Below are 23640 nucleotides of genomic sequence, written 5' to 3' on the forward strand. Positions count from 1 at the left end.
GCTTAAAATCACTTATTTTACCGATTTTAATTTTGCATGTTAATTTTTTTTTTATTTTCTCAATGTTTATTTATTTTTTTGAGAGAGAGACAGAGAGAAACAGAGCATGAGTGGGGAAGGGGCAGGGAGAGAGGGAGACACAGAATCCGAAGCAGGCTCCAGGCTCCCAGCACAGAGCCCAACGCAGGGCTCGAACTCACACACTGTGAGATCATGACCTGAGCCGAAGTCAGACGCTTAACTGACTGAGCCACCCAGGCGCCCCAATTTTGCATGTTAATGTTAATGAGAATAATTACAAATAGAAAAACAAACATCTAAAAAAGATGCCTTAAAATGAACTTTTCAGCAGTGTGACAGAACTGTAAAATCATTGGGACAGAGAATAAAAAGGCTCCCCTGGACAGCCTACACAGCAACCCTGAGAAATGGGTTTGTTATTTTATGAGGCTGAGTCTAGGTCACTACAGATTTTAGAAGGGAACATGGCAAATAACCAGGCTTTCCTCACAGTTTGATTTCACAGACATTAGTCTCCATGGCATGGGTACAATTTTTGGTCTTGAATTGATGCTTTTAATTATTTTGTTGCTAGCATGTCCTCATCAGCATCAAAGGTAGCATCTTCAAAATTGGAGGACTAAAAATTTAAAAATACGTGAAATATATCTGTACGTTTTTCTCCACCTCAGACACTAGCTGGTGATTGCTAGGCTAGTGCTTCTAGGATGAGTTGCGAGTCATGGATGGAATTAAATCTTTTCAGCAACATCCTGCATTTGCGATTAAAGCATGTGTGATTAAAAAAACAAGCACTGAACATGGATCAAGCAAGTCAAAGCTGGTACCCTTCTCAAAGACAAGGGCAATACCCAGCTCCTGTCCACTCCAGCCATCCCTTCCCACCTAAGGCGGGAAGGACTGAGACCCACTTGTGAAGTCCACCTGTTAAGTCCAAAACCGAGACCTTAAAAAAAAAAAAACAAAACTGAGACCTTGCCCTAGAACTAGCGAATGCTTGCCCCGCCCCCCCCCCCCCCCCCCACCTCACCACCAGGCCAGCCACGGCCTACTTTTTTTTACCCAACACACATGTCTGGCTATGAAGACAAAATTATAAGAACGGAGAAAAAATGGAACATATAAAATGCACAATTAAAATAATAAAATGCAGAAAAAGAGTACAAGACAAAAATAGGAAAAAAGAACGAGGGCAACAAAGAGAAAGCAGCAGCAAATATGGTAGATGGTACAACTACATCAATGAGCACTTTAAACACCAACAGTCTAAACGCACCAATTTTATTTCATTTATTTATTTATTTATTTACTTACTTATTTATTTGAAAAAGAGCAAGCACATGCAAGCAGGGGGAAAGGGGCAGAGAGAGAAAGATTCTCCAGCAGGCATCACGCTCAGCATGGAACCTGATGTGGGGCTCGATCCCATGACCCCGGGATCATGACCTGAGCCAAAATCAAAAGTCACATGCTCAACCAGCTGAGCCACCCAGGCGCCCCTAAATGCACCAATGAAAAGACAGAGATTGTCAGAGTGGATCCAAAAACAAGATCTAACAACATGTTTTCAAAAAGGAACCCACCTTAAATATAAAGACACACATAGATTAACAGTAAATGAGTATAGAAAAATATAGCAGGCTAACATTAGTAAAAAATATAATTAAAAATTTCGTTAAAATATACCATGCTAACATTAATTTGAAAAGGGGAGGTAGTTTTTAATTTCAGACAAAGAAGACTTCAAAAGGAAAGTTATCAGGAATAAAGAAGGTCATTACATATTGTAAATTGGTCAATCCTACAAGAAGACATAAAGATCTTTAATGCGGGTGCACCTAACAACAGAGGCAAAAGTTGATAGAACTACAAAGAGAAATAGATGCATCGACTATCATAGTTGGAGTCTTCAATATCCCTCCATCACAAATGGACAGATCCAGCAGGCAGAAATTCAGTAAGGACAGAGTTAAACTCAACAGCACCATCAGTCGACTAGATATAATAGACATCTACAGACAGTATCATCAAACAGCAGAACACACTCTTCCCAGCTGTCACAGGACATTCACCAAAGGACACCACATTCAGGGCCACCAATCGGACCTGAACAAATTTAAAAGAATAGAAATTGTACAATATCTGCTTTCAGATCACAGTGGAGTTAAACTAAAAATCAAAAAATCGATCAATCAATCAATAAACTAAAAATCGATAATGGCAAGATAGCTGGAGAATCCTAAGATGTATGGAGTTAAACGACACACTTCTAATCGATACATGGGTCAAATAAGGAACCTCGAGGGAAATTTTTCAATATTTGAACTAAGTGAAAATGAGAACAAACCTGTCAGACCTTTGTGTTAGAAGAAGTAACAACATGCAGCATGCTGAGAAGCAAATTAAAAAATTTACCTCATACAACAGTATTATTGCCATGTGTCTGCAGAGCAATTGGGAGAATAGACATTTCCCATTTCTGTGGACTGTGGAGAAAAATAAAAGGTGCACAAGTTGTAGCAGAAGACCTTGTGCTCCATAAAAAGTTTGGAGCCAGAGTAAATAAGTGTGTTTAATGTTTACTCATTGCCAAATGAATAAGGAATTGCTAACTTGGGTGCATGAATCGTGGGTGGGCCTTAATGAGAGAATGTGGTGAGGGAGCAGTGGGTACATGAAGTTATGAACACCAGGTGCATTTTTCAGGGAAGCGAGTCCATTGCTTATATTTAAGGACCTCAAATTTTCAAGCCACTTTTTCTACCAGTTGACGGGTGCCATTTGCATCGTCACTATGGTCTTACCAGGAACTTGCACCATGGTTGAGAGTTAGGAGAGGGGTGAGTTATTAAATCCAATCAGTGTTTAACAGAAATTTACTGAGAATCTTCTATATGCCACACCAGCTATTGTTGGCAGAAGATACAATTTTCATAAGACAGAGTCCTTGCTTTCACGGAGTTATGAAATTCGGCAAAGATCAAAACAGGGCGGAAGAGAAGCCATCTTTTGTTTTGTTTTTTTTCATTCTGTATTGTTTTCGGCTACAGTTCTTTGGAAATGAGTACAAATATTCAGTGGAGATTGGTTTAAGAGAGTAATAACGGATTATTCTGTTTCAGCACTCTGGTATACAGCCTCCATTGTACACTAAGTGAAAAATATTTTTCTTTCAAGGTAACTGAACTGCACAACATCAAAAATATAACCAGACTGCCTCGAGAGACAAAGAAGCATGCAGTAGCAATTATCTTTCATGATGAAACGTCAAAGACATTTGCCTGTGAGTCAGGTAAGCAATTGCAGCCTCTGTCTACAGTTTGTGGAAATTGAACTGCGCCCGAGACGATGGCCCAGATGGATGAAGTTACACCACTGACTAGGAAGGCGTATTGTGGTAAGACTGGGCTGTAGAAGACTTTAGGAGGAAGCTCAACATATTGATTTCTACAGATGTTTTGGGTGCTTGTTTGTCATCTGTCTGTGTCTGGATTTTGCTCCCAGGTGGTCAGAGGACTCTGGAGGTTTCCATGCGAGCTTGAAGAATTAAGTAAACGGTGCCTGGGAGCCGTTGTCAGGGCAGGCTTGCGACTCGTACTCTGGTTCTTGCCGGGTGCGGCTGTAGGCACTCGGTGGGAAAATAATTGCGCTGCCACGAAAGTGTGGCAGAGCACAGCCGAAGTCCCCAGACATTCCAGAACAGAACTTTGAGCAATTGGTTGCTTTCATGGCTTCTCAGTACTACAGGGGAATACATTTCAGATTGAATTTTAGCATCCCAGCTCATAAAGCACTCTGACATCATTGAGACACAAGGCAGTTTATAGTTCGAACTTGCAGTATTTTTCATTTTGAAATCCCTGTGCTAAGTAACGTATTAGTTGGCTTATTACAGCTTTTTAAAGATTTTGCTCAGTGGAGGAGTGCATTCCTTTTACAGTGGATGGAAGCAAAAGACAGTAAGGGTTCAAAAGACGTGAATTTAAAGTAATAGTTAGGTCTTTAGTAGAAGCCTTACTGTTTTTTGAAAAGGAAATAAAGCTTCTGGATTTATGAAGTTTCTAGGTGTCATTCATACCAGGTTCTCTTATTCTTTATTCGCCTTGTCCGAATAAAATGGTTCACACCTCCTCACCTACGCTTCTCTCAGTTTTGCTGAAGTGAATTGGGGTTTATCAAAGTGTTTCTCTCTCCTTGGATGCTTTTAATCCCTTTTGCCGTCCTTCTCTCCGCCCGTCATCTGGACTCATTTCATCATTTAAAATTGACTTTTGGCATTGCATAGAAGTCTGGTAACTGGTGATATCAATTCCATTTTATAACAGAACCTGTCCCAACCTTGCCGTTATTCACATCTAAAAGTGTGTGTGCCTTCATGTTCCCTGTCTAACCGGTTCACTTTTCTCTGAGCTCTTAGCTCTTGTCTCCTATTGAAACTAACAACCAGAAAATCGGTTTTCCAGAAAAGATAAAAGATAATTTTCACTATTGTTTGTATGTTTGTGCTGCTTTACATTTTTGAAATTATACTGGGCCATGTTGTGTGTATACTTAGGCAACGCTGAAGTCTGTTATTTCAGTGAAGAATGATATCGAATTATGTTTCTGAAATTCGGACTCAAGAGTCATAACCCACAAGTCTGACACTGGAAGCTTTTTAAGATTATTTTTATTTGTATTTTCTTTGTGGCAGTGGTGGTTTCGTGGCTCATGTAAGAGTTTTGACAAATGCAGGGTCCTTCGTTAGAACGAAATGGCCTTAATATCCAGGAGAAGAATTTGCAGACATCGAGGCTGAAGATAGATCCAAGTGTAAAACTAAAACAGTGGTTTTATTTGGATTCCTAGCACAGAGTTTTCAACTAGTTTAAATTATGACTTATTTGAATTATTTGTTTTTTAAATCACTTTTTTGTATGTAGATAGAGCGGTCTGCTTGACGGCTTTCACTTGCTGGTAGTGAAAGTATTTAAGAAACTTTGGCACAAGTTTATTAAATTTTCTTAACTTCATGGCACATGACAGTGGAAAACAAAGAAACTGCTTGAAACACATAAACAGGGAATTTGAGTATCTTTTCTAGCAGATTTTATTTTTTAGATCAATGTTAATTAAGATCAGTAGTCCATGTCTGTTGATAAAATGGCAAAATTATTTGGGGAAAAAAAGAGCCCAACGGTAAAGCAGTCACAGATGTGAAAATCAAAATAGCAATATGGTTGAAGCCAAAATGAAAAGGAGCTCTCAGATTTATTTCTAATGCGAATGCATGTAAAAGTATATTCTCATGATGGCTACTGAGAATGTGAATTGCCTCGATTTTTTCTTTCGAGAAAACCAACAACTGCTGTTAAATAATATGCATACCCTTGACTCAGTGAGCCTCTTTGGGAACATATCCTCTATGAATATATGCACCAGTACGTGAGGTCGTAGGTTTAAGCAAATTATGTGTAATTACAACAAAATCAGAAACAAATGAATGGCTATCAAGAAAATACTTGAACGAATTGCGGTATACCCTCATCACAAGATATTATGCAATCACTAGGACGAATTCTAAGTAAGCCAATTAACTTGAAGACACTTGTATGAATTTTAGTACCTCAAGCAAAACACGTCATCAGAGAAGTGTGTACTGAATAATGGCATTTGTAAAAGAAACAATGAGAGAGATAGTGTGTGTTTTAACACGTGTTACCTGGGGTGAGAGGAGATAGTAATGAAGTGGTTGGAAAAGGAAGATGGGGAAAAACGCAAGCAAAAAAGGGAAAAGAAGAAAATACCCAGCATAGAACTATCCCATTTATATGAAATGAACATGTGAAGGTGTGAATGCATGCATTCAGTGTTTAAAGTAAGTTAGTCACTAGGGAAATGCAAATTAAAACTACAGTGAGAAAAAAACAAAAACCATAAAACCACAATAAGCTATCACTATGCCCCTGTCAGAGTGGCTAAAAGTTTGTTGTTTGTTTTTTTTTTTAAAAAGTAACACCACCAAATGTTTGTGAGGATGCAGAGAAACTAGATCCCTCATACATTGTTGGCAGGATTATAAAATGGTAAAGCCACTTCGGAAAATGGCGAGCAGCTTCTTATAAAATTAACCATGTAATGATTCTACAATGCAGCAATTGCCTTCTTGGACATTTATCTTGGGAAAAAAATGGAAATTTATGTTCATGCACATACATATACACATACAAAAAATATTCATAATAGCATTGCTCACAATAGCCAAAAGCCGGAAAGAAGCCAGAAGTCTTTTAACAAACTGTGGTGCATTCACACCATGAAACACCCCTCAGCAACAAAAAGGAACACACTATTGATAAATGCAGCAACCTGGATGAGTCTTGAGTGAATTATGCCAACCAAGCGAAAGAACGTCCATCCGAAAAGATTACATATTTTGTGAATCCATTTGTGTAACATCTGTGAAATGACAAATTTTAGAAATGGAGAACAGAGTCCTTGTCAGAGGTTAAGAATGGGATCAGAGGTGTGGGGGCCCAAGGGGATGAAGGGTCGTAAAAGTAACATGAACTTGCGTTGGCACTGAGCAGTTATCCTGATTATAATGGTGCATAAACACACCCACACAGGTGGCAAATTATGTACAGAACTTACACACACACAAGTAAGTACAAGTAGAACTGAGGAAATCTGAATAAGATCAGTGCACAATCAATGTCATTATCTTGGCTGCGATATTATACTATAATTTTGCAAAATATTACCATTGGGGGAAAGTGGGCAAAGTTTACACAGAATCTTTCTATAATATTTTTATTACTACTGTACTTATCTCAAAAATCTTTGCAGTAGAAAATATCTCTATACTATCTCTAAGGTCATCTGTGATATATTTTTAAGTTAATGACAGGCTCGGGGGGACTTGGAGGGGAAAAAAAATGTTTGGTATATTCTAATACGGTAAAAAGTAACTGACAACAGTAATGACAAACAACAAAAATAATCCTAAATATGTGCCTATGTAGCTTCTGTATGTTTTGTGAACACAAAGAAACATGGACAAGGGGACACATGTGTGTGTTGTTCCTTCTGACAGGGACTCCTTGCGTGAGCCCCTCCCCAGGCTGCGATGCCCCCTGCGCACCGTTTCTCCTGGACGTTTCCACGTGTGCTTTCATTTTGGCACTGGTGTCTCATGCCCTTCACATCAGTGCCTATGCTTTCCACAGCCACAGCACCCTGACCTTGGCCTTCACTTACCCTGTTCACAATCTCTCCATCATATTTAAGCTCAATGAGGACATGACCATGTTTTCCTTCTCACCTTAGACTCACCAGCATCACGGTGCTAATACAAATGTGTTGCATTAATGAAGTAATAAATGAGCAAAATTTGTATGTAAGTTTTGTGATAACGATATATTTATCATTCAGCTTTTCCCAAGAGATATTTTTTTTTCAAAACAACTTTTTGAAACTAATTTGGCAGCCCCATGGGGAAAATTGTTTAAGTTACCAGATGACAGATCGTTGTGTGTTTGTGATAGCGTGAGAGGGAGTAAGTGATCATTGTGCTGTGTGTGTGTGTTTGTGTGTGTGAATTGCCATGGCCCACCAGACCTGCTGCAATAACTCTATGAGTAGAATGTTGTGGAACACAAATAAGAATTTCTGGAGCTTGCCTATTACTTGAAGAGACCCCTTGATCCTTGTTTTTTTTTTCTTTTGGACATGTTCACTCTCAACTCAATGCCTACTAAATGAAGGAGCAGATGGCTTAGATGTTGGAAACCCAGTATCTGGCTAAGAGATTCTGCTTATCGTCATTAAGGAAAAGAGAAAGAAGGGAAAAGAGCTCAACTATGCCAGTATAGGAATACCTAAGGGATATTGTGGGTTTGGTCCCAGACCACCACAATAAAGTGAATGTTGCAATAAAGTGAGTCAAATGAATTTTTTAGTTTCCCAGGGCATATAAAAGCTATGTTTATACTAAAACTGTAGTCTATTAAGTGTGCAATAGCATTATGGCTAAAAAAATGCACATACCTTCAACATACTCAAATAAAATGCAACCTTTCACATTAAAAAAAAAAATTGCACTTACCTTAATTTAAAAAGACTTCTTTGCCAAAAAATGCTGACCATCATCTGAGCTTTCAGCAAGTATAGTAATCTTTTTGCTGAGGGAGCGTCTAGCCTCAGTGTCGACGGATCAGGGTGGTAGTTGATGAAGGTTGGGGTGACTGTGACAGTTTCTTAAAATAAGACAATGAAGTTTGCCACATCGACCGACTCTTCCTTTCATGAACAATTTCTCTGTAGCAAGCAATGCTGTTTGATAGCAGGTCACCCACAGTAGAACTTCTTTCAAAGTTGGAGCCAGTCCTCTCAACACCTGCGTCTGGTTTATCAGCTAAGTTTATGGGGAATATTCTCAATCTTTGATGTCATTTCAACAATCTTTACAGCATCTTCAGCAGGAGCAGATTCCATATCAATAAACCATTTTCCTTGGTCACACATACGCAGTCACTCCTCATCCATTGAAATTTTACCATGAGATTGTAGCAATCCAGTCACATCTTCAGGCTCCACTTCTGATTCTAGTTTTCTTGCTGTGTCCACCACATGGGTAGTCATTTCCTTCACTGACGTCTTGAACTCCTCAAGGTCATCCACACGGGCTGGAGTCAACTTCTTCCAAAGTCCTGTTGGTGTTCATACTTTGGCCTCTTCCCACGAATCACGAATGTTCTCACTGGCATCTAGAATGGTGGATGCTTTCCAGAGGTGTGCAGTTGACTTTGCCCAGATCCATCAGAGGAATAGCTATCGGTGGCAGCTGTAGCCGAAATTACTCCTTGATCCATCAGCTGTAGAATGGATGTTGTGTTAGCAGGCATGAAAACAGCATTCCTCTTGCTGTACATCTTGGTCACAGCTCTTGAGTGACCAGATGCATGGTCAACAAGCAGTCATATTTTGAAAGAAACCTTATTTTCTGAGCAGCATGTCTCAACCGTGGGCTTAAAGTATTCAGGAAGCTATGTTGTAAACAGAGGTGCCATCATCCAGGCTTTGGTATTCCATTTACGGAGCACGGGCAGAGTAGATTTAGCATAATTCTTAAGTTCCTAGGATTTTCAGAATGGTAGGTGAGCACTGGCTTCAACATAAAGTCCTCACCTGCATTAGTTCCTAACAAGTCAGCCCGTCCCTTGAAGCTTTGAAGCCAAACATTGACTTTTCCTCTCTAGCTATGAAAATCCTAGATGCCGTCTTCTTCCAACGGAAGGCTGTTTCCATCTATACTGAAAACCTGTTGTTTCATGCCACCACTTTCATGAAATATCTTAACTCAGTTTCCTAAATAACTTGCTGTAGCCTCTACATCAGCTCTTTCTGTTTCACCCTGTATTTTTATATAACAGAGATGGCTTCTTCCCTTTAAATCTTACGCGCCAACCTCTGCTAGCTTCAAACTTCTTCTGCAGCTTCCTCACCTCTCTGCAAACAACTGAAGAGAGGTTGGGCGTTGCTCTGGATTTGGCTTTGGGTGAAGGGAATGTCATGGCTGGTTTGATCTTCTGTTTGGTTTGACCGCCACTACTCTCTTTGTATCAGCAAGAAGACTGTTACATTTTATTAGTCCTGGCTTCACAAGAGTAGCACTTTTAATTTCTCTCAAGAACTTCTCCTTTGCATTCACAACATGGCTAATGTCACAACTTCTGCCTGTCTCAGCTTTTGATATACTTTCCTCACTAAGCTTAATCATTTCTAGCTTTTGATTTAAAATGAGAGATGTGTGACTCCTGCTTTCAGTTGAACACTGAGGGGCCATTCTAGGTGTATTAATAGGCCTAATTTCAGTATTGTTGTGTCTCAGGGAATGAGGAGGCCTGAGGAGAAGGAGAGAGATGGGGACAGTGGAACAGTCAGAAACACACGCAGCATTTGTTAGTTAATTTCGCCATCTGGTATGGGCACAGTTCGCGCCATTCCAAAACAATGACAATAATATCATCAAAGATCACTGATCACAGTTACCATAACACATACAGTATCACAAAAAAGTGGGAAATGTTGCCAGAATTACCAAAATGTGACACAAAATGAGCAAATGCTGTTGGGAAGATGATGTCAGTAGACTTTATGATGTAGGGTTGCCACGAACCTTCCATTTGTAAACACCTTGACATCAGCTTAGCGCGTAAAGTGCTAGTAAAGCGAAACATACTAAAACGTGGTATGCCCGTATGTGAAATCTGGAAAGTTATCTCCAACTAATTTAAGGCGACTTGTATTTAGCGTCTGAACAACCTGGTTAATTTCCGAAATAATTATTTGAAGCACTGAATTTATCCATAATATAATGAAGTTATTTTTATAATTTCTTCCATCCAAAATATGTAATGAAATATTCATGAATTGAATAAATTCCCCCATATTAAAAATGAAAAATATTTGAGTAAATCCCAAGTCCCCATATATCCATATACTTATAATTAATTTTTAAAAATTTTGCATAAGTATTACTTTGTACCCAAAATACCTGGATGTCAGTTTGTCTACATTATATTATCCAAATTCTATATCCTTACTTCTAAGAGAATCTTATTTTCTAAAATAACATCTTTTCCCCATACCTGTTTGTATTAGTCAGTAAGATACATTTGGGTCTTACATTATTATTGTTGATTGTTTTAACAAAGCTTTTGTTTTTTTTAATGTTTATTTTTGAGAGAGAGAGAGAGAGAGAGAGAGAGACTATGAGTGGGGGAGGGGCAGAGAGAGAGGGAGACTCAGAATCTGAAGCAGGCTCCAGGCTCTGAGCTGTCAGCACTGACAAGCCATGAGGTCATGGCCTGAGCCGAAGTCGGACACTCAACCGATTGAGCCACCCAGGCGCCCCTAACAAAGCATTTTTAATCCAGAGGATTCTCTGTGGTTTTCTGCTTCTCACACTTCACATAATCCTTCTTACCACAAATAAGTTCAAAAAGGATACAGTCAAAAATTATTCTTCAAATCAAAATGAAAGGTGATAGGCATGCATCGAAGTCTTTACTTTGATTAGCACTTTTGTTATATATGCAATTACAAAACCTATGTTGGTTCTCACCTGTGGCACAGAACCTGTAAACAGAAATAAACTTATGCCTTTGTGTTAGAGCTTTACATGCTAGACAAAGATACCGTTTTTGGAGTTAGATGAATGGAACTCACTACAAATATAGCCCAATATTATAAATACAATGTAATAAATACAATGTGTGTATATGATTTCACCAAAAGTATTTTTTTTTATTTTTAAAAAGCATTTCTATTTCCCAATTAAGAGATCCTTTGAACCATGTAGATTATTTAATTTTGGAAGGGTTCAACTTATGCTCATGAATGAGGGGAAGGTCCCCCATATAAAGGTTCTGTTACTTCAGGTACTCACTGCTGGTTGTACAACTTTCCACATTTGTGGCAATAAACCTAATTTAATAGAAGTAAGCCAGGAAAACACCTAGTAGGTTTTGATAATTGTTGAGTTGTATTGTCAAATATGACTTTAAATTGTTAAAGCATAGTTTATAGAACTCAAAGTAACAGCTGGTATATATCCAGTACAAAGGATAAAATCAATTTTATTGCATTTAAGAAGTCAAATCTGGGTGTGGTATTAGAAAAATAGTAACCGCTGCTGCTCAGAGTTACATGGTCTGTGGGTAAACATAATCCTTCAGTTTTAAGTTTCAAGTGATGTCAGCCCAGCACATCTTATGATCAGTCCATTTACTTTGGGGATAATGGGAGACATTTCTGTTTACTGATTGTTCAATACCAATGACAACTTGAATGAATTTGGAACAACTTCTATTTCTAGCTGACTCAGTCACTGTGGAAAAGAATGGCTGGTTTATAACCATCTGGTCCTTAGCTATCCTGCTAAGAGATTTGGAAGAAATCATTAAAAAACAGAATCTAGTGGCCTTATGTGATCTGAAGTGTGTCGGGATTTTGAAGTCATTTCTTTAGGGAGAGAGAAATGCTGTGTAGCACTGACAGCGTAATGGGACTAAAGTCTTAGTGTTCTTTGTCGACTCACATTGAATAAAAATACCAAACCTTAAGTTGCACCCTCTCATAAAGAGGCTAAATTAATTCGGTAACATGTGGGCATGGTGTTATAACGTTGGCGTGATAAACAAGTCAGAGACAGAAGTGATCCGACCAGCATTTTATGACTTCATTCCCTGCACTGTCCAGGCACTAATGTGTAATGCAGGTGAGTGAAATGGTCTGTAGATTCAGTGGAGGGCAGTCCCTGCCTAGCCACCAAAATCATGCCTGAAGCGAGTTCGTCTTAGGATGAATGTGGCCAGTACACCAAACCTGAAAGAGGTCCTCTGATTTAGGGCACTGAAAACACAGAGGAATTGGTTCACTGTGAAAGAAAAATGCATAAGCTAATTAACATTTAATTGGAGTGTATGCCATTAAATGTAATGTGTGCAATACTGATGAATCCTGGTGAACTCGCTCGTTAAGACTGATAAACTCTGGAAACTGATGTCTGGAGAATAAAATCTAATACAAATTCCTAGAGTACCTCTTTCTGCCCCGATTCCAATGGTTTGCTTTTTCAGTTTGACCGGTCACCCTTTAGATGCCTACCTTTGAACTCTGTGGACAGTGGAAGGAGCTACAGCTCACGGGCCGTCTGCTGTGCCCACACTCTGTCTCATGGTCACTCCATTCTCGCGCCCCGCGTGCTGCCCTTCCTGCCTGCTGCCTCAGTGTGGCTTTCTGCCCGTCATTTCACACAGTGAAGAGCTAGCTAACTCCCTTCTATGAGCCAACCCAGGAGATTTCCGCAGAAGTCAGTCAGGCTCCAGAAGTACTTTAATTTTTTTTAAGTTAATTTATTTATTTTGAGTGACAGAGAGAGGGAGAGAGCGAGAGAATCCCGAGCAGGTTGCATGCTGTCAGCACAGAGCCAGACGCGGGGCTCGATCTCCCAGACCATGAGATCATGACCTGAGCTGAAACGAAGAGTCGGACGTTTAACCGCCTGAGCCACCCAGGCGCCCCTGGAAAGTACTTCTAGAACTAATTACTGTCTATGCAAGAATTGACAAAATACCTTTCAAGTTTTATGAACAATTAACATAGAGTGTCAGCTGGAAAAGAGTCAGAGAAGGAGGTGTCATTGTCATTCCTTATTCCTGTACATTAAGAAAATGTGGTCTGGCTTTGTTTTCAGGATTTACATAAAGAATATTACCTTTGATGTGTCACTCTAAAATTGTACCATATGCTACTCTGTTATACAGAACTGTTCTTTTCTAAGAAATCAAACCATCTATAATTGGGTGCCAGACTTTTTGAAATCTTTGAAGCAGAAAAACGGTTTGAATATTTTTATGTAGGAAAAAAAACCTTTTAATTTGAAATGTTGAATAAGGACTTAAAAACAGAGTATGTTTCTTAAAGTGGCCACTCAGTAAACTAACAAAAATATGTAAGTTTTTTTTTGTTTCAGCTTTCTAGAAAATGTTTTAAACGATTAATATTCAATAGTGCAATACACCTCAAGACTGAATTTATTTTTACCAACTTGTCCCTTGTATATCCATACATTTGTAAAAGATTTACTATAAACATGTTAGGAAGAGGTATTAATACAAAATGCTCTGGTAGCATAAAAACAGGATGATATAATAAAAAGAGCTTGTAATAGGTTCAGTTGTGTCCCCCAAAGAGATATGTTCAGGTTCCAGCTCTTGTTACTTTACTTGGAGATAGTGTGTTTGCAGACATGACCATGTCAAGGTGAGGTCATACTCAGTTAGAGTTGGTGCTACATCCAAATGACAGGTGTTTTTATTAGAGAAAAGAGAGTAAGATTTGGCTACAGAGATACAGAGGAAACACAGAAGCAGGTCATGCGGAGACAAAGGCAGAGATTCAAAAGACGCACCCACGACCAAGCAATGCGGGGAATGCCGGGATTGCTAACAGGACCAGAAACCAGGGATCAAGCATGTCCTAGGTTCTTCCTCAGCCTCTCTCAACTGTGAGAAAACACATTTCTGTTGTTTTAAACCACAAGCCTGTGATCATTTATGATGCCAGTCCGGTCCTAGCACCCAGCTCTTTCAAATCGGGCTTAAAAAAAAATATGCCATTTGTGAAAGGCTTTGAATGGGTTAAAACAAGTAGGTGGAGAGGAGAAAAAGAATTCTGTATATAAATGCAAATTAGAAATGATGAAATTCAGCCATGTTTTTAAGTAGGTTTGGGAGCAGAGGAAGAAGAGTTAGAAATATCTGAGAAGAGTTCGAGAGTTTGGACTTTGTTTTGAACACAAATGGGGCAAATTAAAGTTTTTTCTTTTTAAGCTTCAGATTTCTTTTTTTCTTTCTGATTATCAAAGGGATATAAGCTTTCTGTCTGAAAAATAAGGCTGGCTTTATGTATTGAAAATACTTAGAAATAAGTACTAAATAAAACATAACATTTAGTTTTCAATGTATACTTATTTTTGAGAGAGAGAGAGAGAGAGAGAGAGAGAGAGAGAGAAAACACAAGCAGGGGAGGGGCAGAGAGAGACACAGAATCTGAAGCAGGCTCCAGGCTCTGAGCTGTCAGCGCAGAGCCTGACGCGGGGCTCAAACTCACCAACTGTGAGATCATGACCTGAACCAAAATCGGACACCTAACCGACCGAGCCACCCGGTGCCCCAATGTAACACTTAAATGCACAGCTCAGCTTATAAGAAAGACACAGGAGGTGCCACAAAAAGCTAAAATAAAGAGAAAGTTTTCCAGAGGAGTCAGTTGGACCAGGGAGACTTTGTTCATCTTGTAATGAACATGGAATATGCGAGCATCTTCACCGTTGCGGCTGCGGGGGCAAGAGAAAGTACCTTGGCTTCCACAAGTTATGGAAACACAACTGGAATCACTTAAGAAGTGATTAAGGAAACAACATGCAAATGCCAGCAAAGAAAATGACTAAGAAGACTTCCTGGTCTGAGCTCAGCTCCTGTGTCAGTCCACGGCTGACCTGGCTGCCATTTCCCTGCCATGACACCACCGTCATGATCGTGGCACCACTAGCCCAGGAATTTATCAAAATGAGCCAGAGTGCCTCTCCGGATTGCCACGTGCAACCTTTGAAACAGGGACATACCATCAAAGATGACCAACATCATAAGCACCATGGGTAAAAGTTGGAACATAGATACATCTATGTATAAAAACAATCACTGCAGCGCTTTTTATAAAATAGAAAAAATAATGAACTGTTCACCAGTTTGTCATTGATTTAAAAAAAAAAGATAATTTACAGCAATTAAAGCTGATGATGTAAATTTGAGTCCATTGACTTGAAAAGATGCAGATCAGTTTGCAAAGTGTGCCAGAAAGTGAGCCCAACATTTTGAACACGTATGTAAAGACACACACACATATACACACACACACGCACATACATACACAAATATATCAGTGCGATAAAGCATAAAGTACCGAAAATTCACATCAATGACTTTGCCTTGGTGAGGGAATCTCAGAGATGAAAAATGTTCCTTTTATATCTTTGTACTCTAACAGTTGTCTGGTTAGTAGGCACTGATTTTCTTATTTTATGTATTATTAAAATATCATACATAGATAATATAAATAATAGTATTACAATCACCTGTGAGCGTGTCAACCAACTTAGAAATAAATGAATGAAATGCAGTATAAATATGTGATATGTGCTTTTGTTATGATTATACAGTCCCCCAAATTTTATTATAATGGTTTGCATATTTCATTTACTAAACATTTGTGATTTATACTTTTATGGTGTTTATATTTATTTCTAGAAATCATGGTTTATTATTTTACATACTCTTGAAATTTATATAAATTACACTATATTCTTTGGCAAACTGCCATTTTTTCTCATTGTTATATTTATAAACATTTACTTTGAGAAATATGGCCCCAGTTTTTCATTTTATCCTATTACGGGGTTATACTCTGCTGTGTTTCTGATAGCTAAGTTGTATTCTTAAAATATGTCCATTCATTCAAGGTTGGCAGCCATCAATATAACTACATGGCTCTTTTCCCTTAAACGGTTAATAGGATGAACTGTATTAATATATTCCCTGCAAAGCCATGGTCAAGAACATACTCTGGAGCCAGACTATCTGTGCTCAGATCCTCCCAATGCTCTGATCCCTCCTTGGGAAATGAGACGGCCAATGGCAATTTGACATCGTGGGTTTGTAATAAAGATTTAATATCAAAAGAACTAGGCTTGGAACATATGAATGATTTGACAAATAGTAGTTAATATCTTCATCTTTATATTTCAAGAGTCAATCCCAGCTGGGCATATTGAAACATTATCTTCATAAACTTTTTATTTCAGTGTTCTGTGGCACATAGGATGTTCACCATTTGAAACAGGTCTGTGAATTTCCTGTACTTTCCTAGACAGAGTTTGGCATCAGGATATTGTCAGTGCTCATAAAAAGAATGTCTTGTTTTTAAGTGTTTCTGTTTTTAAGCTTTAAAGCAACTTAAATAGCAAATGCAATCTTATGTTCGTGTTGCTTTTGAAACCATCTTAGCTTAGTACATTTTTGAGGTATATTTTGTTTATAAACTTCATGGCCACTCAGCCTTTATGTATCTCCCTGAATGCATTCAAGTAATTTGATTTTCCTGGAGTACTCTCCCTTTGAATTTCAGATTTCTTTGTATCTGACCAGGCAAGTCCACAGCCTCTGGCCTTAAGTGCCTGGGTTCAAATGCTGACTCCCCATGTTCTAGTGATGTGTTTGGAAGAAAGTGCCTTTCCTTCCATAAACCTTGGCCTTGACATCTTCCAGATAATTTTAGAAAGGAGTAAAATGGTTAATCACCTAACATGGTGACTGCATCTTAGTAAGTGCTTGTCAGTGTTAGCTATCATTACTATATGGCTTATTCTGATTTCCTTTTATTTGTATACACGTCTCTTCTCATTAGTAATATTGTGTAGGTGTGTGGTCTTCTCTTTTCTCTCTTTCTCTTTATCTACAATGTTTGGAAATGTATGCATTTTGGGGTGCCTGGGTGGCTCAGTCGGTTGAGTGTCCGACTTCAGCTCGGGTCATGGTCTCGCGGTTTGTGAGTTCAAGCCCTGCATCAGGCTCTGTGCTAACAAACAGCTCAGAGCCTGGAGCCTGCTTCAGATTCTGTATCTCTCTCTCTCCCCCTCCCCTGCTCCTGCTCTGCCTCTCTCTGTCTCTCAAAAATAAATAAATGTTAAAAAAAAAATGTATGCATTTTCCTGTCTTGCTTTGGCAGGTCAATGTGAGGAGGCAAGGGGGAGAGTCAGGGAAATGGGCTTGTGTGCCCAAGAGTTGCAATGGTTGACGGTAGAAGTTAAACTAGATACGGAGGGGACTGAGGGCGTCAGGGAGGTGACTGAGTTTGAAAACAGGGTAGGAGCAACAGTGGACTTGTGGTCTTGATGGAGTTCAAACATGTTAGAACTGAGATAGTTACCGGAGTAAACTGGAAACCTAAGAGATGCTGGTCTGAGGTTGAAATGTATGAAAATAGTTTCAGTGAAGGATGTGAACTTCAATTATTTGGAAAATTTCCTGACGGGAAATAGTTGATTCCTCAATAATACAAGATGATGCCTCGCACATAATATCGAGGTTGTTGCCGACCGTGTATTTTGAAAGAGAGAAAGTGACCTTAAAGTGTCTTTAAAATAATGTAACTAAAACCTCATCCTGTTCTACTTTCTGGGCTGGCTTCTTGGGAGGATTTCATTTTACAAAGAAATATATTAATCTAATTTTATGGCATACAAATATTCAAAATGCAGTAACAGATTTTGTGTTAATTTCCCTTTTGAATCTTTCAGTTTCAACAGATTTAGATGCTCGAAACATGTAGTACCCGAGAATATCCCACATAGGAAATCTCATTGAATTGTTTAAATAAGTCCTGTCTGCTTATTGTGTTTTCCAGGCATGCACCCTCTTATTAGCTTATAAGCCCACACCTTATTTTTATGACTTTCTCCAGCTCTATAAGGAGAGAAAATAGAGACCAGAGAATTATATTTAAGTCTACAGTCTGATAACCTTTGTCTCTTGTGCATTCGAGCTTTCTGTTACGGAAGCACATCGCATTGACATCTGCAGGACTTGTTTTGATAACTATAATTTCTTGGACAGAATGTATCACAAAGCTGCCTCTTAATGTCTGCAGCCAAAAGCATTTTTCTGTAGTGTGTCACTAAAAATGTTATGAAATAAGCAGTAGGATTTTGTGTTTAAGTTCCCTGTTGCCATTTGCTTCGAGCTGTATTCTCCTGTCTTTAAATGTACTACTTCTAACAACATAGCTGCGGTTCACTAAATTGTACTGAATTTGTTTATAAATAGCGAGGCAGAGGTCACTGGCAAATTAGATTTAATGCAGGTCACCAAGGCCTCCTTAGATAAGGAACTTGCAGGCACTGAATGGCACTTGCAGAATGAGCAAGGAAAATTGAGATTCAGAGATTTGAACAATTGGTAGGGGCAACAATTATTATCGTTTAAGGGATACAGATGTAAGAACTAAAAAAAAAAATTATTAACCTCGAGACCAGTTCTCATTTAGGAATTTCGGGAAGATTAGAATTTATAGGCATGTACCTGAGTGGGAAGACTGAAAAATAATTACTCGTGTCCACTGCTGAACCATATGAAAGTGGAATAAACCCATCTGAGCTAGAAACACTGTGTTCCTGTTCCCACAATGCTTTGTTTATACACTCCGATGATGATTGTGGGTCTTCCATGTGCTGTATCCAGGGAAGTGTTTCAGTGTATGGAGCAGATGATAAAATCTACCTAAAACATAACTGGGAAAGTACAGTTCAACTCAGGTCTAAATAATTTATTGAACATCTGTGTTGCCTAGATGATATTGACTTGGGCTGGGCATAATCGTATTTCCAAGGAGAGGTCTTCGTCTTCTAAGAAAGTAAAGCAGTGTAGACCAATGGAAATACAGGAATCCAAAATTCAGTTGATCGTTAGCTCTGCGACTAGGCAAAGTACTAAGTCTGTCTAAATGATGGCTGCTGATATTTAGCAAATACTGCTGTGCCTCTGGCGCTGTGCTTTATACGATGCGCTCATTTAAATCTAGTAATTCTCAGAAAACTCTTAGAAGGCTTATTATTCCCATCGTAGAGGTCATGAAATGAAGGCACAGAGAGGTTGTGATGCCCATAATTGGCAAGTGTTAGAGCCCGGGTGTGAGTCAGAACTCCTGCACTCCTAACTACTATCCTACATGTATTTTAGTCTTACTGTTTTCATCTGAAAAAGGAAATAACTTATAGTGCCATTGACAATTAGATGTGATGGGTACTGTGGCACAGAGTAAACCCCGAGTGAATGGTAACCAGCAGTGTTTTGCCTTCAATAGCTACCTGTTTTTTTATCCATTCTTGATGTAGGGTAAAGAACAATGCCATTTCATTATTTGGGAAGTTCTTATGTGAATTCATCTGAAACGGTTCAGAAATGAGTCTGTTTTATTTGTTGGTCTCTGAAACTCTCTCCCCCTTTCCTGAACCTATCCTTACGTAAAGAGATTAGTGCAAAGATATTCACCACCTTCACCACCCGACACTCATCCTCTCCCGATACCAAAAGATTTAGTAAATCATCATAATTTCCACTTCTGTTTCCTACTAGTTGAGCAAGACAACTGCCTGATATATTTCCTAAATACAACAAGCCTTTGTAGCCACTTTTATATCAAATCCTAGCAGCAAAGAAATAAAAACTTTCAAGTTTCAGGCCTTTGTAATCTAAAATCAGATAGCTTTTCTGCAATCAGAGAAAATGTCAAAGTAATCATAATCCTTTTGCAAAAAGTTGTTTGGTGTCACTTTTCATGAATACGAGATCTGTCCCTTTAATCACTGGACCATCCTGTTAGATTTCTAAGCCGCATGCAATTAACCAAGCTTTGCCAGAGATGACTTTTATGAAAGATTTACTCTCGGATTCTTTTTAGGGGCTGTATTTTCAATTTAATTAACTGATTCCTAACTGTGTTTGTTTCTCCTTCACAATGTCACTTGAGTTGTTATTCAGTTTATAAGAATCCTGGCTTCTGAATAATTTTATCATACATACTAGAAGCCAATTTCTTCCCAACTCGGATGTAGAAGATAGTGTTCTGCACATTCTTTTGCTTTATGCTACACGGATTATACCTAATCTTATTAAATACGGTTTTTCCCGCATCTGCCTTTCTGAACATTTTTGAAGATCAGTGCTGTTTAAATCTCCTTCTGCATCCTATTCTACTTGGTATCACTTATAAATTTTTATTTTTTAATGCTATCAAAGTCATTATTAAAATACACTAAAAGCTGAAATAAATTTTAGAACAATTTGGCTAAGCAACTCTAGACAATATCTGCAAACTAGTTTTCTTCAATTTTTTTCTCGCATTTTCTGTGTCCTTATCACATTGGTAAATGCCCCCAAATGCCATTTGAAAGGCTATAAAGCAGTGCAGTAGGTGACCTAAGAACGCAGTAAACTCTTTATTAGTGTCAGGACCAAATTAGAATTCACTTTAAGGTCACAAGTTGGAGTTGCTTTATTACATTTTTCATGAGTCAAAATCCTAAGAGGAGCATGCTTTACGGCCAGAGAGTAAGTTTGTTTTCTAATTTGTCAGGAAAATAAAATCTATGGCTTGATCAAGTTCTCAGGTTACACATCTTGGAAGGGTAACTCACCTTCAATTGCTTTGGTTGATACTTCTGCTTTTGAGAATAAATTTCACAGGAGCCCATCTATACCGAGCTAGCTAACCCTGCAATGAGATTCACTATGGCCATTATTAATAATAAATATTTATCCATAAGTGTGAGGCCAAATGGGCATGCTACATGTGTAGTTCAAATCCTGAAGCTAGGAAAAAGTGTTCAAGACTTCTCAAGTATTTTTTTAAGCAAATATCGTAATTGCTTCAGAAAAAAAATGCAAATCGGTTAACTCTCCCTATGTTAGCAGCATTATTATCATTTATTGTATGCTTCCTTTGGACCAGGCCCAGGACTCAGTATTCAGGTACAATATTGAAAGATTAATGAGAAAATGTTCATAGACTCAGCCTCAGTTACTTTGAAATCTGTTTAATTTTTGTTTCCAAACCTTAATGTATAATTATCATCTCTATGAAAATGAATTCACTGAAAGGGCAGTGATAAAGCAGTGTTTTCAGGGGGGAAACTAAGTGAATTTTGAGATATGTAGTAGGGAAATGCGGCACCATCCCTCCGTTCCTGGACAAAGTGAAAATCGGCCCTATGTTAAGATTCGCTCCAGAGATGCAGCTAATAACACACTTGACCAGGTAACACCTGATTCCACCACTCACTTCTGAGTAGAAAGACACTGGTATTGTCTGTGTCCTTTTGCCTCTCCCCTTAAAACTCCCACTCAATCCATCCACATTTACTTTTGTTGATGATAATTACCAGAGAAAAGAATATATTCACCTTTCTGCATTTCTTCCTTTCTTTATTCATCATTTTTTTTAATGTTAAGTGTTAACCAGGTAAAGGCTTGGTTTAAGACATTAAGGGCATAGCTATGAACAAGCAGAGAAAAATCCACAAAGAGCTTATAATCTAGTGGGAGGAAACTAAAACTAAACACAACAAATAAGTAAAATATTTAATAACCTGGTGACGAATGCTACCAAGAAAATGAACAGAAAGCAGAAAAAAGTTGACCTTCACCAAAGAAAAAGTCAACTTGCTCATATCTTCATGGCAGAAGGTAATTTTACAACTTGGAGCAAGGCATCCATGGAAATTAGGCTTTATTCTCCCACAGAGACTGGGAGACGAGGCGTTATCTTCCTTGATGGCTATATTTCAAAGGAGGCTCCCAGGTTATCTTTGGGTGTCAAACTAGCAATGGGGCTCTTAAAAAGATTTACAACCCCAAGAGGCAAGGTAAATGCTCCAAGAAAAGGCAGGAAGTTTGGTCTGTCTAGTTACTGTGATAATCGCAGGGGTGAGCAGGAGGAGGTCAGGGGCTTAGAGTCAAGCCGAGGAGATGGTAAGACGGTTGGTCACCTTACAGCCCCACCGACCGTGGGCGGTGAGATGGGCAGGCACAGGAGGGTGTCGAGCCCCACAAAGTCAAGATCTGGTTCACATTTCAGCAACGGAGAAAAGCAGGGCACAGGAGCAAAACGGGAGACAGAGAAGGGGAGAGACAAACTGAAGTAAAGCTCTACGACAGCTGTGGGTGGACAAGGGAGGAAGCCTCAGTGCACAACAAGCCAAAGACTGTGAATGGATCCAGCCCTGATGACAGCCCAGAGAAGCGGATAGAAGCACAGAAGAAATGTCTTCAGACACAGCTAACCCAGAAACTGGAGCCATATGGATGGTGCTTTGGAGGGGCGTTACCACTGCCCAGTGAGATACTTGTGAGATGTTTCATAAATAATTAAGCTTCCTAAACTTTTCCGTGGTCTTCAAGCACAAATACCGTGGGTGTCCAATCAGTTGCATGTGAGGATAAAGAGACTCAGCAAAAGTAGCAATCTTGGTAACTTAATGGAATTTATCCTTGGGACAGCACTCCTCAGGGTAATTATCCACAACCGTCATTTGTATGCAAAATATAGAGCTGTCACGTCTTAAACTGCATAAAATGGGAACATTTAAGATGATCATTTCTGCGCCTTTAAAAGAACTTTATACATAGTATACCAAAAAAAGCTGTTTCCTGAAATGATTCCCATGGGTTTAATTTTTAACTTCCATTCCTTTATAAATAATACTTGAAGAAATTTATTTTCATTACAGTAGTGTTTCCCCAAATGGTCTTCTGTAGACCATTAATTTTTTTTCAAGGTTAATAATTAAATGATTGCATGATCAGATGTCTGAAGAATGCTGGATTGAACAAAGTTGCACAAGTTTATTTGCTATAGAACTCTTTAGTGCATTGATTATGTTATGGTAAGTTGTGCCTCTTTAAGAGAGGGTTATGGAATGAAACCTTTCTAAACATATTTTTGACGATGGCTCCCTTTTACTTTTAAATCTCTGGCTGTATCTCTGAATTGGAATTCTGTAGAGACATATAGAAACAATGACTACATTTGTTGGTTTGAGAGACCCTTAGATGTTGGTCTGAGAGTAATTCACACCTTCGCATGGAAAGTGTCTCAGGTGGGCTGGAGCCAGACTTCATGCGAGTGTTGACGGAAGGCTCAGGTCAGCTGGGGCTATCATGGAGTAATATGCAAGCCACAGACATCAAGGTTAAGTGCTCATCCACGCTACTAGAGGGCACCTAGCCCTTGGCTGGAAGGATGATTCTCTGTTCCGATTTATTCACAAAGGCGAAAATGTTCTAAGGTCTCCTTACCAATCAGAGGGAATGTTGGGGTTCTGCCAGTTTGAGGATCCTGGTTCCTGCCAAATTAATCCAGCAGCTGTTCTGAGAGTATTCAGGCAGCTCCAAATCTATGCAGTGGCTTCGTCTTTACGGTTTTTATAGCCTGGCTCCCCTAGAGCAATACAGAAGACTG

General features: G+C 38.9%; 1 protein-coding gene across 1 annotated transcript in view; it reads left to right on the top strand.

Annotated features, from left to right (window-relative positions):
• The window catches only part of DOK6 (docking protein 6), a 364564-nt gene that overhangs the window by 133509 nt on the left and 207415 nt on the right, over nt 1–23640 (top strand). Inside the window, exon 3 of the mRNA XM_019432554.2 lies at nt 3199–3313. Coding sequence (XP_019288099.1) covers nt 3199–3313 — 115 coding nt within the window. The remainder of the gene's footprint in view (nt 1–3198; nt 3314–23640) is intronic.

Source organism: Panthera pardus, unplaced genomic scaffold, assembly GCF_024362965.1.
Source record: "Panthera pardus isolate Hobbes unplaced genomic scaffold, ASM2436296v1 HiC_scaffold_15, whole genome shotgun sequence".
NCBI lineage: Eukaryota > Metazoa > Chordata > Mammalia > Carnivora > Felidae > Panthera > Panthera pardus.